At 37.5% G+C, this 17,320-nt stretch overlaps 2 protein-coding genes across 2 annotated transcripts; both read left to right on the top strand.

Moving 5' to 3' along the window:
• Positions 1–2,216: 2,216 nt before the first annotated feature.
• LOC129266936 (uncharacterized) lies at positions 2,217–9,331 on the top strand. The gene is made up of 4 exons (XM_064103182.1): positions 2,217–3,197; positions 4,433–4,565; positions 5,663–5,733; positions 6,296–9,331. The coding sequence occupies exons 1-4, from the start codon at positions 2,828–2,830 to the stop codon at positions 7,015–7,017; spliced, it is 1,296 nt and encodes a 431-aa protein (XP_063959252.1). The 5' UTR covers positions 2,217–2,827; the 3' UTR covers positions 7,018–9,331.
• A 1,822-nt stretch (positions 9,332–11,153) lies between these two features.
• Positions 11,154–17,231, top strand: LOC129266669 (intraflagellar transport protein 54-like). Its single transcript, XM_054904502.2, has 5 exons — positions 11,154–11,354; positions 11,829–12,065; positions 13,867–13,999; positions 15,318–15,388; positions 16,426–17,231. The coding sequence occupies exons 1-5, from the start codon at positions 11,225–11,227 to the stop codon at positions 17,043–17,045; spliced, it is 1,191 nt and encodes a 396-aa protein (XP_054760477.1). The 5' UTR covers positions 11,154–11,224; the 3' UTR covers positions 17,046–17,231.
• The last annotated feature ends 89 nt before the right edge of the window (positions 17,232–17,320 follow it).

Here is a 17,320-nt window from a genome sequence, read left to right as displayed (position 1 = left end):
AAAATTGGTTTAAAATCGAATAAAAAACATATAAACAATAAGTGTACATATCTCCATGCTTCGTAGTTTGACAACTAACTTGTGCATTGGATTACATAAGTATTTTCAAAAGGTAAAATTCCACATAAATTATAATGAAATTCATTTAACACTGGCGTCGCTAAACCACGCCACGACAAATTTGAAGCTCAAGCAGAAAGTTTTGATAGAAAAACATAGTGTCTGATCACATTTAAAGGTATTGTTTAACTTTGTGAGCAGCCGATTTAAAAAATTCTCACACCAAGATGAAACATGTGTACAAGTGCATGTATTAGAACTAATAAACCCTGAAAACAACCATTATTGAGAATGAAAAGCTATAACTACAAGGCAAGCCCGATTTTGTAAATAGGCGTCTATAAAATAGTACACATAAGTGTATGGGATGAAATTAAGATGGTGTTACTGGTCACTTTATATTTAAATTTTTGAAGCACTAAATAGTTATTTTCGAACGCAATTTTTTATGAGATTCATTTTTGTAACATATCACAGACACAGGTGACAAGTGTGACCTTCTAGCTCAGGTTTTTTAAAAGCCAAACCAATGTTAACCAATCACTTTAAGTATTTTCAATAAAAAAAAAACAGAATTCGTATTTCACTGAAATACCCAAAGCACGAAGCGACGAAAATATCTTTTGTACGTGAATTAATAATTGGCTTAAAATTTATTATAAGCGCTATTTATAATCCACCTGAACTGTCTGAACAAGAGATGAATCTCATTACAAAGGCAATGCAAAAGCGATCAGTCACGAGGGGAATGTTGATTTTCCAATCATTTCCCTCTATCTTTTTACCACCCCACATCTGTATCCAACTAGTCTTGTCTTTTTCTTTTTTCTTTCCTTGTACTTTTTTTGCACCGCCACAAGTGGGTAGGACGGCCCCTTCGATCCCTCTGTATCCAGGGGCGGATCCAGCTTTTGCCAATAGGGGGGCCCGACAAAAAATCCCCCATATTTTTCCCGATCGGCTGCTCAAAGTTGATTTTGGTTTGTTTATTTGAAGGGTTGGCCTAACAGTCATTTCTTAGCTATAGCTATATTCTCATAAAAGAGCATACATATATAATAATCTCTTAAACTCTATTATAATAGTGCGCGCGCCAAGCGAGCGAAAAATTTATGAATTTTGTCCTGAAAATTGAACATTCTGGGCAATGTTTGTAATCGTGAACAAGATGTGTATGTACTTAACTGCGAGCAGAAATGTCTGATGTATTTCTTTCCTGGTCGAAAAAGGACTTGTTAAGGATTGTTTGCAGTACAGCCGTGAGGACGATACATATTTCAACAATCAAATAATGCGAGCGCGAAGCGCAAGCTGAAAATATTTGACATTCTGACCTAAAAAAAATGGACATTCTAAGTACTTTTCGTAATCATGAATAGAATAGGTATATATATATATATATATATAAAACGATGCGAGCGCAAAGCGCGAGCGAAAAAAAAAAGAGATTTAGGCTTAAGAATGGGACACTCTATTCATGTTTTCTAATTGATTAAAAGAGATGGGTAATTGGGTACCTTCGTATGTTAATAATGCAAGCGCGAAGCGCGAGCAGAAAAAATGATATTCTGATCTGAAACTGGATAATTCAAGCATGTTTTAAATAAAGAACAAGCTGCGTATCTCACTAAACATGCGTGCGCGTGTAGATCTAAATACATTTTTTAATCATGAAAATCAATATACGATATGATTTGATATTCCGATCTGAAAAAAAGGGTCGATTGCAAAAATTGTATATGATGACATGAAAGGTTTATTTTTTCCATGTCTTCACCTCAACTTATTTCATTCACACGTCTTTCTCCTCTGTTTCCCTTCTTTTTCCTTTCCCCATTTTTTTTTTAGCTCCGCCAATAGGGGGGTGGGGTCCCTCGCCCCCTGGATCCGCCTATGTTGTATCTGCCCATGCAACCAGATGCTTCTCCACATTTGACTTGCCAGCCTGGACCTTTAATGTAAATGTAAATTTAAATAATGTAGATCTTTCAGAACTTCTCGTTGGAACGGCCATTTAATTTAATGTTTAATATTTACCATATGTTTCCTTTAGCTTGAGCAGCAGTTTGTTGTATTTAGCGTCCGCAACATCAGTGATGGAGTTACGACCTTGTGAAATTGAATGTAACAGAACCACAGCTTCATACTCATCTTGAGGCACAAAGGACTGTAAGTCCCGATGTGTAAGTTTCACAAGAGTACAATGCAGTCCATGTTTTGTATTAATACGTTCAATTAACTGATCGACACAGGATTCCTTTGAGAGAGAAAGAAAAGCAACTTCGATACCACCAGCATTGGCCATTATTCTGCGTTGTTTCTGCTGTGCTGTGCGGGAACTTGTAAGAAAAATACACTGGAATTCGAGTAGCAAAGAAATCTGATGATTATAATTTCCACAAGCGTTGACGATTGCGAAATGTCATATGACCCTGAGGAGAGGGCGGGATGTTCTATGGAGGCCCGCCTTAATGGGCGTTTCTTATACCCATGTTAAGCATGCGCACTTTGCTTCCACTGAAAGGTTATTCACCAAGCCTTATTTGATCACATTATGCTAAGAATTTCGAAATCAATTATCTGTGTTTTTATATTCATTCCACCCCTCGCAATAGAATTTCCAGTTATATTTTACAATTGGCATGATTGGTTATAACATTTTCTTTCTTTGTAATGACACCGAACTGCAAACGTTTCCCAAAGAAACTACTTTCCTCGCTTATATTCTGCAACTCCAGACAGTGAGTGCCTGAAACCGAAAAGTCACATGGCAGCAGAACTTCTTCAAGACAACATGGAGTCGGAAATAAAAGAACTCCGTGAGATCGTTCAAAATTACAAACCGGGTATTACTGTAACAGTTCCCGACAAAATAATATTTCCCGAAAATTTGTTCATTGGACTGTTTGGCAGGACAGGATGCGGGAAAAGCTCTCTGATAAATTCCCTAAAATTTGCTGTATCAGGACGTCTGAGAAGGGCACAGTGGGTCGACGTTGCAAGTCAAGAGAAGGCAGGAGGCCACACAATGTTCAGAAAGATAGCCAATTTGACCCACTGCATGTACGTAATTGATAACCGAGGCTTGGACAGCCCGAGTACAGAACAAGCACAAGGTGAAATAGCAGCGCAACTGGGTAAGTTAAGTTTCAGTGTTTTGGTCAGAGATTTGTATGGGAACGATTTCTAAAAAGGGGTGCTGGTTTGTGGACAAAAGATTGACAATCCCCTTCCCCCACGAAAAAAAAAGATTTTTCATTCCCAAAGGAATATGACTTTGGTCAGCAAAAATTTGACGAGCACAAAATAAGGTATTCACCTGGAACACTCCCAGCACCTCCGCTTTTCAGTTAACTACTCCCACGCCTAGTTCCAGCTGTCACGATTTGCGCCACGACTCAAACGGCGTGCTTAATCGTGTAATCGTAGTGATCCCATCAGATCTTATCAGATCAGTCGTGGTAATCGCACCATCGTAGAAATATTTTGAATTGTTCGAAACAATTTTCGATCATTTACGAAAGGCCAATCGTGGCATTCGTAAAGGATCGTACGGCAATGGTAACGAGATGTTAGTTGACTTAGTTCAATTCAATTTATTCAGGTCCATAAAGAAAATTTGTTTTGGTATTTACATACATACATTTCATGACAACATCTAAACATACATGAGTGAAAGACATGCAAAAGTATGAACGGCAATTACGTTCATAACCCGTACCCTATGTCGTACGATCTGTTACGAACGTCACGATATCGATTAGCCCTTCGAAATTGATTGCGAACATTTTTTAAACCATTCAGATTTTTCCAACATCAATACGAATGCCACAACTGGTATGATGTGATCTGATACGATCACTATACGAATAAGTCTTCAGGAATACGATGCACCGTTTCAATCGTGGCACGATTCGTGACTATGTGAATGAGATATTAATGGAAGTACAGCAGCGCAATCGTTATAGTGACAGGTACATTAATTAAAAAAAGAAAATTTCAGAGTAATTTCAGCAATAAATGATAAAGTATTTTTGAAAAGTCAAAACAGAAAGAAATTAGAAAACAAGATAGTATTCTCCGTAACATTCAATGTTTCTATTGCTCAAGTGGTCTCTTTTGGAATGTTAGCCTGGGGCCTGTAATCGTAGAGGCAAAATCTATTAGAGGTAATCGTAAGGTAAATGCGCTGTATCATATAGGCCTATACCCACGTCTTGGAACGCATAATTCTGTCCTCTACAAATACATATTTTTTTTATTTGTAGTTTTATTTATACAGGGTGGCAATGTCAGTTTCAAAACGATTTCCACAACGGCCCTGTCATGTAATATAACTGAATCGACGTTCATATTTTACTTCTATTATAAGATGGTCATCGAGGCTACAGTGAACGTGTGCAGTGGGCAGTTGATGAAGAGCAACCGAGTTCTGATACGTCATGTACACCAACACTAAACCTTGAAACAGGACACCCGATTTCTTGCGTTATTTTCGTGTTCAGGTATTTACACTTAACATAAAACCCGGCGTACACTATGCGATTCGTTGCGATTTGATTTTCAAAGAAATCATAATAACATATGATATAAACATTCCAACCAATAATATCTTAGCGATCAGAGATAAGAATAGAGGTAGGACTATAGTAAAATACATTTTCAGTCTAGTTCAAGCCTCCATGTAAGAATCAAATCAAATTCAATTAAAATTCACAATGACGTATCATCGGCCGTCTGCGACTTAAAGCCGATTTGGACTTTACTCCGACAACAGGGCTTGTCGCAAAGCACAATTATGATTCTATTATTTCTAATATTGTGTCGAACTTCAAATAAAGAAATTTTCTTCTAGGAACTTTAATATTTAATGCAATATGCGATAAAAATAAATCGCGTCATATCGGATCGCATATTGTGCGGTGGTCGGGCTTAAGGGTATAGGTCTACTTGTTAATAACAACATGAATCGGTGTTTTGAGAGGAACATATCCTTGGGTGTTATGAATCACCATAAACACGTAATGTACGCCAATTGAACTAGCCATAAATCTAACACTGGTGAAAATGCTTGATAAGTTGGTATAGTGTTCTCACATCGCCGTCTGGAGTATGCTAGTCTTAATACCACTGTTTCGGTCAAAATACCTACCATCCTGTAGACAGGAATCATTTCTGTGAATTTATTAAAAAATTTCTGACATTTGACTATAGCGAACGTAGTGGTAGTTCAGCGAAACAACCGACGGTGCAGAGACTTTTCAAGCTTATCGTCTAAAAGGCGAGCTACCTATTGCCTAAGTGCCTGAACGTACTGCAAGCTGACATATGGTGATATTGCTCCATTTCTAGAACGCCATCAAAAGACGACAAAAATACAAAATCATGGCAAGAGTTTTCTTAAGATAGAAAGGGAAATGATTACGACTTACTTCTCTGCAGAAATTCATTGAGTAATTTCAAATGATGTTCTGTTTGAAATGGTTAATAGACATGATAGAAGTTCATTTGTTTTATCATCATACCGATCGAATGTTGCATCGGTTTCGTTGTTTTGTTATGGTAGCACTTATTTTTAGAAATCATCTTTTATTTCTTGCAGCGCCATTCACGATATAGAGGCTGACTTCGCAGGGCTTAATCTCGTGATCGATTTCTTTCATCGACACCAAGGTATTCCTCAATTTATCATTTCGTCCAAGCCCTTCGATCGGCAAATAATTGTTAGCCTACGCTGTCACTGGCCTAGAAGCCGGCATATTCCCGCATATTCGACAGCCTTGAGAAGCATAAATGTCTGCAATTTTCATCAATCAAAACAAAACCAAATGTCAATTATTATACTGTAAGCGATCTTCCTGTTTGTGTCCCTTTCATGAAAAATTTGTCCCCAGCAAAATGATAAATCTTATATTTTTGTTTGCATTCTAACGTTCTGATAATTGAATTTGCATCATCAACATAACAACAAAAAAACATTTGGAGAAGTGGCATTCCTTCAAGGCATAATAAGACCTTGCAAGATTTGTAATGAAAATACAAAGCGATGTGTAGAGGTGACATTCATTCGAGGCATATACATGTATTACAAGTTAAGACCTCGGCAGATTCGTAATACAAATACACAGCAATAGGCTAAAAAGAGTGATGATAAAAGTTTTGCCATAGTAATTATTATATAGAAATCAATTAGAGAGGGTAAATGTCACAGGTACATTTTGTCATTCAACTATAGGTTGCTACCCCATCGCTGTTGTCACTCACGTTGACGTTGCAGAGCGAAAGAACGTCGAAATCCTGGCTGCCGTGCTCCGTGTATCAGGGTTTGGTGACATCTACGAGGTGGCTAACATCACAGACGAACACACCAAACTCGACGAGCAATACCAACTCAATCTTTTGTCCCTGCTTGAGAGATGCATGACGATCGGAGATAATACTGCTGTCTTTAAGCATTACCAACGAGTAGAGAAGGAGAAGAAGAAAAATATGCTGAAGATGGGTCGTAGAGAAAAGGTAGTAACACCGGAAAACGCTGCGCGTACCAAGCCCACTGACATGACTGAATACCAGCGTTGCAAAAGGGGAGAGGTTAAAGAGACGTTGCAAAAAACGGAGGAGGAACGGAAGGAGATTGAAACACTTAAGAACGACTTTCAGATGAAGATGATGGAACTGGAGATGTTAGAGTACGAGCACAAGATGAAGATGAAGCTACAGCAACAGAGGCATGAGCTTGAGATGCAACGGAACGCCCTGGAGATCCGGGAGATGAAACTCCAGGAGGAAGAAAGGGAACGTCGCTTTCAAGAACAGTTGCGGAAGATCGAGAGTGATAATCGGGGAGAACTCATCCGAGTCATGGAGGCAAATAATGCCGTCAAGGGAGCTAGATGTCCAAGGTTTCAACCAGTAATCAGTCTTCCTAGCCCACTTCCTTCATGTCGTATTCAGTGATTTCAAAATTATTTTGAATTCAGTCGACACACATTGACTGTAGACGTATTGAGCGGACGCATGCGCACAATTTTAAGACGCTCGATGGGCTAGCCCAGCGGCAGTTCTATAGAGCTTCTATTGTTAAGAGTAAACTCATTTCTTTCAGAGTAAGTTCATTTCTATCGACAAATAAAAAATACAAAATACACTTGCCACTAATTTCATTCCGTAGCTCAACCGGTGGAGCTGAGGGTCCTACACATACTGTGTTCACTAATAATCATTTAAGAGGCTGGCCAAGATCAAACACTCCTAAAAAGTATTGCGAGTACTGCAGTATGATTCCTGCAACAGTAATGCCACCTACCTCAAAATGTGGTAAATTAATTTACAACAGCTACCCCTTTTTAGCACCAATACAATCATTCATTCGAACTGGTTCTACGGAAACATACGCCATGGGGGAAAACCATCACATGTACGGTATATACAAATATGATGAAAATATGGTTTAACCACTGAGTAAAGATTCGGTTATCAGGAGTTATTACTGTCCTGAAAAAAGGTATTTTACGATTCATTATATATTTTTTTTACTTAACATTATATGTAAAGGAATATTAATCTAGGTAATAAGATTGATCATAAATTGAGTTTTATCAAATGATCATAATACACCTACCGCTTTTAGTCACCTTCCTTAAAAATCATCATTAGTGTCTGATTATTACCAATCATCTGGAGGTCTTTTCCTATTATAATGTAAGTCCTGTAGCTGTTGATAAGCTTTTGTGATTATGATTATTAGTTTTGCTCTTATTTTGCCTAGATTGCCAGGAAAACTTGTTAAACATGATAGGAGATAGAGATAGAAAGCTGCGCCTAAAAAACGGGAAATAAAACATGAGATAAACATTTAAAAAATCATCTATTTTATCATTCAGGAAAGGCTATTATGATGTGTGTATTATGATATTTCTTAAGAAAATAATATGTGTAATCCGGAAAGCAAAGAAAAAGGTCATCCATTTTGTGTGTGTGTACAAAGCTATGGAATCACGACACTACTGGCACAAAATGACAAAATAACATGAATCCTGACTGGAGGCCGGTGAAAAGCAAAATAAATCGTATTTTGAAATACCCTTAACCTATTCTCAAGCAACGTACTCCGGTGGCAAGCGGTGAAAATGCATTACCCTTATATCGCAGTGTTTTGTAACTTATGAGCTTTCGCTTGTTAAATGATGTCAATTGTCAACTTTATTTTGAGATTCTGTCAGAGTTTTTAACGTAATTAAAAATATATCCATTTACCCAGCCTACCCAGCAAAAAAAGTTTGTGATAATTAAATATTCACATGTAATTGATTTTTTAATAGAAGCAAACAAAAAATGACTAAAGAAATTTTTAGTTATTCCAAATAAGCAATGTAGTAAATGTAATAAAGCATGATCATGGACAATTGATTACTGGTAGGCCTAATGGAGGGAACCCATCACTAATATATATTAAATAACTTTTGGAATTTGGAAAAAAATATTTATAATTATTTTAGTATCATTTTAGTATTATCTAGATACAAACAATAAAACAGCTATGATATCCAGAATACAAACACAGACATGTCCAAGGGTTATGCTTGACATGATTAGAAAGAACATCTTTTTCAAAAGAAAAAATAACTACTTGAACGGCTTGTGACAACAGTGTGTGTTCGCTGAGCGGGAGTGAAACGGGGTGCACTTACCGCGCTCTTTCCAGACAACCGGGGGGGGGGGGGGCTTTCACGAAAGGCTATGTTGAGTAGTTTCTCATTGCCCTGGGAAGCGGGGTGCTGCGTGTTTATTTTTCATAGGCAGCATCAGTAATTCTGGAAGGTGTGAAAAATGGAGAAATGTAACCAAAATGACCTAAATTTTCTACAGAAACCTTCGGGTTTTTTTGCTTGTCAAATTTACACCAGCACAGCAAACCCGAGTCATAAAGTTGTTCCAAGGGCCCTGAGATAGCTTTTCCATTAAGGCAACTGCCATGGTCACGATGTTCAGCAGCCATTTGCAAAGCTTCCAAGATGTATATACAAAAGTTATCTTAGCTCTTAATGAAACGAAACCAAAGCGATATATTGACTTATGAAGTTATCGCGTTCGTTGAAGTTAATGTTTAATCTCAATGAGTAACCAGACTAAAATCTACAGCAAATTACTAGGCGACTCCTTTAATGTCAGAATTGTAATGGAAAGTGTATTATATGCAGCACAAACGAGACTGGGTAAATTATTAGGATATACATGTATATGTGTATAGTTTGAATAAACTAAGTGTTTCATGAACCATCTTGTCTGTGATTCTCCTGCCTAAGATGTTCTGCGCCAATCAGATGCAAGGATTTCAGTAGCGTATAACAATTGTCTAACAGTTTTGTTTTACGACATGCCGTTGAACAAGTGCATTAAGAAATAAGAAACCCCGAATGGCAACACGAAACAAAGAGGAAATGTTAATAAACTTTTGCACAGTGGAATGTAAATGGAGGAAGCTATGAGATTTTTTTTTCATTAGATTGCGAAATAGGTTTGGGAAATACCAAATATTTGAACTAAAGAATAATGCGAATTCATGAATGAAACTCTACAGTATGTGAAAAATAAAATCATCCTTATTTTTGGTAATAACAAAAATACAATTACAGTTACAAACCATAGTCGATACGTAGGCCTATTGCCATTAAGAAATGAATAAATGAAAATAATAATAATAGGTCACCTATATAAAGAAAATAATAGAATATCAATCTAAAAGGTATAAGCACTTCTTACTAGACAGCCCTTTGAAGCGATCAAAATAGTTATTTGTGAAATATTCATAAAAAGGGCAAATTGTAAAAATTGATTATCCTCAGCACTATACACGAATGTATTCCGAAACGCGATAGAACTTAAAATGTAGTGTGTGTGTGAGAATATGGGAGGGCTAGATAGGGTGCGTATGGGTGTGTATGTGTGTGTGTGCATGATAGTTTTAAGTGCGTGGGAGCGTCAAGAGAGGGAGGGTGAGAGAGGGGGAGGGGAGATGACTGATATAAACTAAACCGAAGTAAATGATACTCCATAATAATAATGCACCCTTGAAAATTTTACGATTAGAAAGTGGCTTGGGCAGAAATATAAACAAATGTTGAACTAATTGTTAAAAGACCAGCGTAGATAAAATTTATGATGCTAAATGATAACAATCGTTGCTCTTGAGAATAACTATTTATCATTCATCTTTATTTTTTTTAATTAATTATTGGTATGATAATCACTGATTTAACATATTTAAATCTCAAAGGGTCAATTATAACAGTTTAGGAGAATATAGATAAATAACGGTAAGCGTAAATTTACTTTTGAAAGACATAAAAGAAACACATAGATAAATATGCAACAAAACTTTCTTGGGAAAATCACAGTTGCCATACACGGACATCATAAATCACGTTTAACAGAGTTGAGGTGAACTCAAGGTAGCCGCGGGCGCACCCCCAAAACAGCGACTTTTGAGCTTTTTCATTGTAATTCACGACGTTCTTTTAAAATGTTTTAAAGCAAATCCTTAATAGTCTATGGAATTGGTATACTATCAGACGGTTAAAGCGAATGAAGCTAGCAAACAACTTCACCTTACTGAAAATTATAATATTAAAATATTTCTATATAGAATTGAATTAGGAAAACCAAATCAATTAGAAAGATGCGACATAATCTTTGAAAAGATAAGTAAAAATGACCAAATAATAATGGTAAGCAAAGGAAAAATTGGTCATTAGTTTTTAAGTCTTTCCTTTCATTTACACTCGTCAGTCGTCAGTTATCCCAATGAGTACGCTCTAGATGACTTAATCCTACATGTCCAATATATATATATATAATCATCGTCAAATAATTCTTGGAACATGAGTGCGTGTCAGGTGACGTATTGTGACAGAGATTTCCCTCTGTAATGTATTCGAACCATGTGACCAAAGGGGGGTTGGTCCATGCAAATGTAGCTCCGCCCAACGCTGCTCAATAGCTAAACATGGTAAAAAATAATCTTCGTCTGTGTGATACCACTCCCACATTATGATTATTACAATTATCCCATGCATAACTAGAATGATAATCTCAAGAATTTCATGATCGATTTTTCATGACCTGACATGATAGAAAATTGTGCATTCTAACGTTCTAATCTGACATGGCGGCATCTAGCAGAGAGGAGCTAAAAGAAGAAATTAAGGAACTAAGAGGAGAGGTGTTGGAGTATGAACCGGGCAAAGCATCGGTGCATCCTGAACGAGTTGAATTCCCGGACAATCTTTACATAGGTAAACGCTAATTAAGTTCTATACTGTTCCTTTAATTATATATCTTAACCAACCTGGATACGACGTAAACATGAGGAAATTAAATTATAAGAAGCATAGTTGTAATATATTTGTAATTTTTCTTTTCGGCTATACTTCAAAATAATATATTCCAATAGTTAGTTCCAATATTCTACACCTCTTAGTTGAGTGCAACATTGAATTAGAACATGTCTACTACCCGAATAAAATTACGATAAAATACAAACACTATTATTATTAATTATCATTATTGATCAGACTGTGTTATACGTACGGCACGATATTGCCACATCAAGTTTTGTACAAAAGCCTCTTAATTTCTTAAATTTCACCACATTGTGCAAAATGCTGTGATAACGAACAGCCGAATCAAGCAGACAAAATATGAGTTGTCACCCACCGCTAAAATGCTCTACATCGATAATAACTTTTATATATATATATACATATTAGGGCTTTTTGGTCGAACGGGATGCGGGAAAACATCGCTGATAAATTCCTTGAAGTTTGCCGCTCATGGAAAATTGCGAAGAGCTAAATGGCTACAGGTAGCTACACAGGAAAAGGCCGGTGGGCACACCATGTACAGAAGATTTGCTGATATTACCAAGAAGATTTTTGTGATTGATAATCGAGGTCTCGATGACCCTAACACCGATCGAGCAACTGCAGAACTTCTTGCACAGTTAGGTAAGGATGTGCTTGGGGTTGGATAGGCCCTATTAATGTAAGCCAATTATTTACTTATATAGCTTTTGATAAGATACACTCTTAAAAACGTTGGGCATTTATCAAATTCTGGGAAGTTTTAAACCAATTATGTGAGCTTTGGGTAAAAACTACATAGTTTTGGTTGAAAACTACCAAGAGTGATATTTTTTAAATCAATTGTTGTGAGGACAGTATGTTGCCAAACATTTTAAGATTGTATATTTTTTCCACAAATGAATTATTCGTAAATAATGTTTCAGATTTTTTACCCATGATTGGGCTCGATGGGTGTGTGAGGACGTGTGGGTCGCATGGATATACTCGTACAGAGGGTGCGGATGCATATTAAAAAGTACGGGTGAGTGAGTGTGTGTGCGAGCGCGGCATGGTGGGTGTAAGTAATGCATGTGCCTAGGTGTGAAAGTGTATGGGAGGTTCTAATTCGCTTGTGCGTATGAATATAGAAGGTGTAAAGGCAGCGCGTGGTGGTAGGTGCATTTACTTTTCATATTTGAATTATGCACTTTGAATGATTTCAAACGTATAGTTCATGGGGGATTTAAAGATTAAGCTTTCACAAGCAGCACGGGCAGTAGATGGATAATACTAGTCAGGGGCGTCGATCCATTTTTCAGATTGGGGGCAAAATCATGAATCATCGTTCCAAAGGCGCTGGACCACACGAAACAAACAAACTCACCCACACACACTCAAACACACACACACATATATATATATATATATATATATGAACGAAATTAATGCGAGCGCGAAGCGCGAGATGAATTTTTTTTTGTATACTGACCTGAAAACAGGAAAAAGCACCTGTTTAGGACTGTTTGTAGTGACTCATGATGAGGATACATATCTCACTACACAGATGATGCGAGTGCCGAGAGTGAGCTAAAGATTTATTTATATTCTGACCTAAAAGCTTGATATTCTAAGCATTTTTCAGTGATTAAGACGGGTATCTAAAAGAACAACAGATGCGAGCACGAAGCGCGCAAGCTGAAAATTTTATTATTTCGATCTGAAAAAATTGACAGTTTAATGTAAGTTTTTAATAAAGAACAGGATATATATCCGTTTAACGATTATTGCAAATCAAAGCGGGAGTTCTTTTGAGGTTTACAACTGAAAACTGGACATTCTGTTCACCTATTTAATCATGAAAAGTATGGGTTTTTGCTAAAGAAATGATGGGAGCGCGAAGCGCGAGCTGAAAATTTTTATATTCCAATCTGAAAGGCGAACATTTTGAGCACGATTTTGAATAAAGAGCGAGTTGTGTATCTCAATCTCTCTTTCTGATTTCTGTGTAACATTACAATCTTATTTTATTATTGCACGTCCAGAATTATTTGGGGGGGGGGGGCAAAACGATATATATACCCACCCAGTATTTTCATTGGTGAGGCGATCGCCCCCCCCCCCCAGGATCGACGCCTCTGATAGTATTATTGTCTGGTAAGGGTAGCAGAATATAATGCCGTCATCGCCGCATTCGTTACACATGAGTTTCTTGGGGGATAGAAAAGCGGTCGGTCTGATTTTAAAGTTGTTGAATTCTTGGAATGACATTCAGGGATCTGCTGCATAATTTTTTGTAATTTTATGAATATTTTGTTATAATAACAAACAAAATAACCTTTGGAGATCCCCGCGCTGTGCGGCCATATGGCGCCTTTTTTGTTGGTAGATCGTGTATTTCACAAATGTTTTGTGCTGTATGAGTGCATGTTTATTATGAATGATTGGGACATACTTTTTGTTGTAGCTGGAGAGCGAGGCTACGGATCCAAAGTCGAATGGCAAGGGGAAGGAGACGAGAACGAGCCAGATACCTTAGAACTGGACTTGGACCAGGAAAACAAAGGACATCCAATCGGTTGTGCTGTCTTCGTCTTCAGGTAACCAGATTATTGCGCAACATATCCTTCACAGCGAATACCTCTTTGTGTGAATAGCTTTGCACTTGTCCTTCAATTATATTTACATCAATATGATTTCGACATTTTTGTTCCTTCTCTTTTTTCTTTCCTGTATATAAACGCATACAGGGTATATGAATAAATCGATTATATTTTCTTAATTTCCAAGGGGGATCCACACTTTATAAGCTTTGCTTTTTTAGTGGACCCCCTCATTTCCATTTATGCTCAATATTATACTGTTTTTTGTTGGTTTTACGAAGTAAGAATGCTCGTCTGTAAAATTGTATTTGATTTGTATTACTTTATATTACTTTGTATTATGTTTTGAATGGAAATGGAATAAATAATTGAATTGAATTACAATATAATATAGAAGTTGTCTTGAATCAAAGGACGTTTCACCTTAATGTGATTGTGGTTGTAATTATTACTCTCTAAAATGCAAAGGAGCTAATCTGTCTCTCAGAGTGAGATGAATGACCAGTCCTGATGGAATGAGATTTCAATCTTTCAAGAGTGAATTTTTAGATTTTTTTTTTTTGGAGTGAAAATGTGCACATTTTTTTACACTTTCACTCCATAAAGGGGTAAAATTCAATCTTGAAAGATTGAAATCTCATTACATCAGGACTGGTTCAACATCTCACTCTGAGACGAGTGTGATTGTAGGGACCAGATTGGCTCCCTTGCATTTGGAGAGTGTTATATTAGTAGAAAGATGGGGGTGAGTCCTTTTCAATTTATTCTAAATATTACATTGGAACCTACACCGAGGACAAACTAAATAATTTAATCCGGTATCTGTTGGGATCTGGATTCTGCGTGAGAGATGGGAGTGTCAGTTTCATTCTAGATCCACGCCTTGAAAAGTCTCGTGACTCCTTCATGCATTTGGATATCACTAGCCTTTGTGCTTTTCCAACGTTGTTGTCTAAAGGCCTATATCAAATGCAGAGGGTGTTATTTTATTTTGAATAATTACAGTTTGTTTTCTTTTGTCATATTCCCCATTCTTCTGTGCATAATTTACCTTGCAGTCGGTGTCTTGTATTATTCTCATTATTAACTATTAATATTAATATTATTGTTGTTATTTTCATTATTATTAATAATATTGTTATTATTAACATATTCACTGTATCATTCAAAGATTTTTATTGCTTTTCCGAGACTATTCAAATTTTCACCTGCTTCTCTGATTTTTTCCATTCAAAACAACTTTTTATTTAGGTTGTAGTCTATTTATTCCCCAGTTAACTGATCAATTTCACAACTTTCTCCCTTTCTGCCACAGCGCTAAACATGATTTTGAAGAAAATACTACTGGGTTGATGGAAGTTGTGGACTTCTTACACATATACCAAGGTATGGAATTTATTTCAAAAAATGATTTCACTGCTTCAAATAAGAATTAGTCTGTGGAAACAGAAGTGGCAAAATAATAATTTTGTATATACTTATCCGCAAAATGGTTTTAAAAGGGGGGGGGGGCTGACCACAACCCCCATTCCACAGAGAACAAGACCGCTGAAAGACCTTTGAAAGACCATAAATTCTCGTTGATCTTTCAGAGGTCTGTCAATGAAACTCCAATGGTATTTGAGGTCTTACAAGAGTCCTGACCAATCTTTCAGTGGTATTTGTGGTCTTCATGGGCTCCAAAACTTTTTTAAACGGTTCAAAACAGTCTTACAACGGTCTTACAGGAAAATGGTCTTTCAGTGGTCTTTCAGCAGTCTTCCGATGAACTTTCAAAGGTTTTCATAGTCTTTCAATGATCTTTCGGCAGTCTCTGAAGATTTTTGCGGAGATCACTGTAAGACTCATGAGAGATCATTGAAAGATAATTCAAATATCACTGAAAGACCAGGCAAAGTCCATGGAAAGAATTCTGAAAGATCACTTGTTGCATATAAGATCTCTGAAAGACCATTGAAAGATCTCTAGGACTACTCTAAGACCAGTAAGACAAGACATATCCCTCAGTCTTTCAGAGTTCTTTGAGGGGTCTTTCTGAGCCATTCCACAGAGATGACAAATTTCAGTGATCTTGAAGACCGCTGTCACCAATTTTAAGTCTTTCAGTGGTCTTTTAATGGTCTACGTTCTGTGGAATGGGGGCCTAAGGCCTAAGGCCCCCATTCCACAGAACGGAGACCATTGAAAGACCAACATGCAAAGTACCCTCAAAATCAGATAGTCATTTTTATTCTTAGTAATGTACATTTTTATTGAAAAAAGTTTAATCACGACCCCCAACCCCCCCCCCCCCCCGGTTCCTTGGCTCCTGATTATGTTTAAAAATATCCATGGAGACCTTTTATATTCTTTCTCCATTACAAGCTCGCTTGCATATTTTTGAACATCTTACATATTCTTGGTCCTCGTCTTCGTTCTGTCAGGTCGTTATCCAGTGGCTGTCATAACCCACGTAGATGTGACAGGGAAGGACAACGTTGAAACCCTCAAATCAGTGCTGCGTGTGTGTGGTATCAGTGACATCTTCGAGGTCGCCAACCTGACCGATGAAAAGGCACAACTAGAAGAAGAGTACCAACTCAGTCTCCTGAGCTTCATCGAGAGGTGCATGACAGACGGCGACGAAACGCTCGTTTTTAAATACTACCAGCAGAAGGAGGAAAAACGAAGACAGGAGATCAAGAAGAAGCAAGAAGAGAAGGAGCGAAAGGAAGAAGAGCGACGAAGGGAACGCGAACGCGAAGAAAACGAGCGCGCGCAGGCGCGGAAAGCTGAAGAAGATCGGCGCGAGGCCGAAAGAAATCGCATTGACCAGGACTATGCAAGAATAATGCAAGAACAGGAACACAGATTCCAGATGGAACAGGAGCGTTCTCGGGCAGCGGCTCTTGAGAGGGAACTACAGGAGCGGGCACGGAGGGAGCAGGAGCGCGATGGGCGCTACGAACGAGCACTTCGACAAGCAGAGGCTAGCAGACAGGATGAGCTCAGACGAATTATGGAAGCAAACAGACAAAAGGAGAGTTCATGTTCAATATCTTGATTTGTAAGGCCTGCCCAAGATGATGCAAGGGCCGCGAACCGATTTTTAAAATGGGGGGGGGGGGGGCATGTAGGAAATAGGTTTTGTTCACGTATATTAAAATAAAATGGGCCGCCCCCGCAATGTGCATTGGTGAGTGACCTTGTGTTCATGTGTGTTTAGTTTGCTAAAGAGAGAGAAAGAGTGAAAGAAAAAAGAAAAAAAGAAAGAAAAAAGAAAGAAAAAAGAAAGAAAGAAAAAAGAAGAAAGGAGATAGCAGGAAGAGGAGGCGTAAA

Source organism: Lytechinus pictus, chromosome 8 (genome assembly GCF_037042905.1).
Source record: "Lytechinus pictus isolate F3 Inbred chromosome 8, Lp3.0, whole genome shotgun sequence".
Lineage (NCBI taxonomy): Eukaryota > Metazoa > Echinodermata > Echinoidea > Temnopleuroida > Toxopneustidae > Lytechinus > Lytechinus pictus.
Note: the sequence above shows the minus strand (reverse complement) of the source record. Positions and strands in the feature narration are given on the sequence as shown.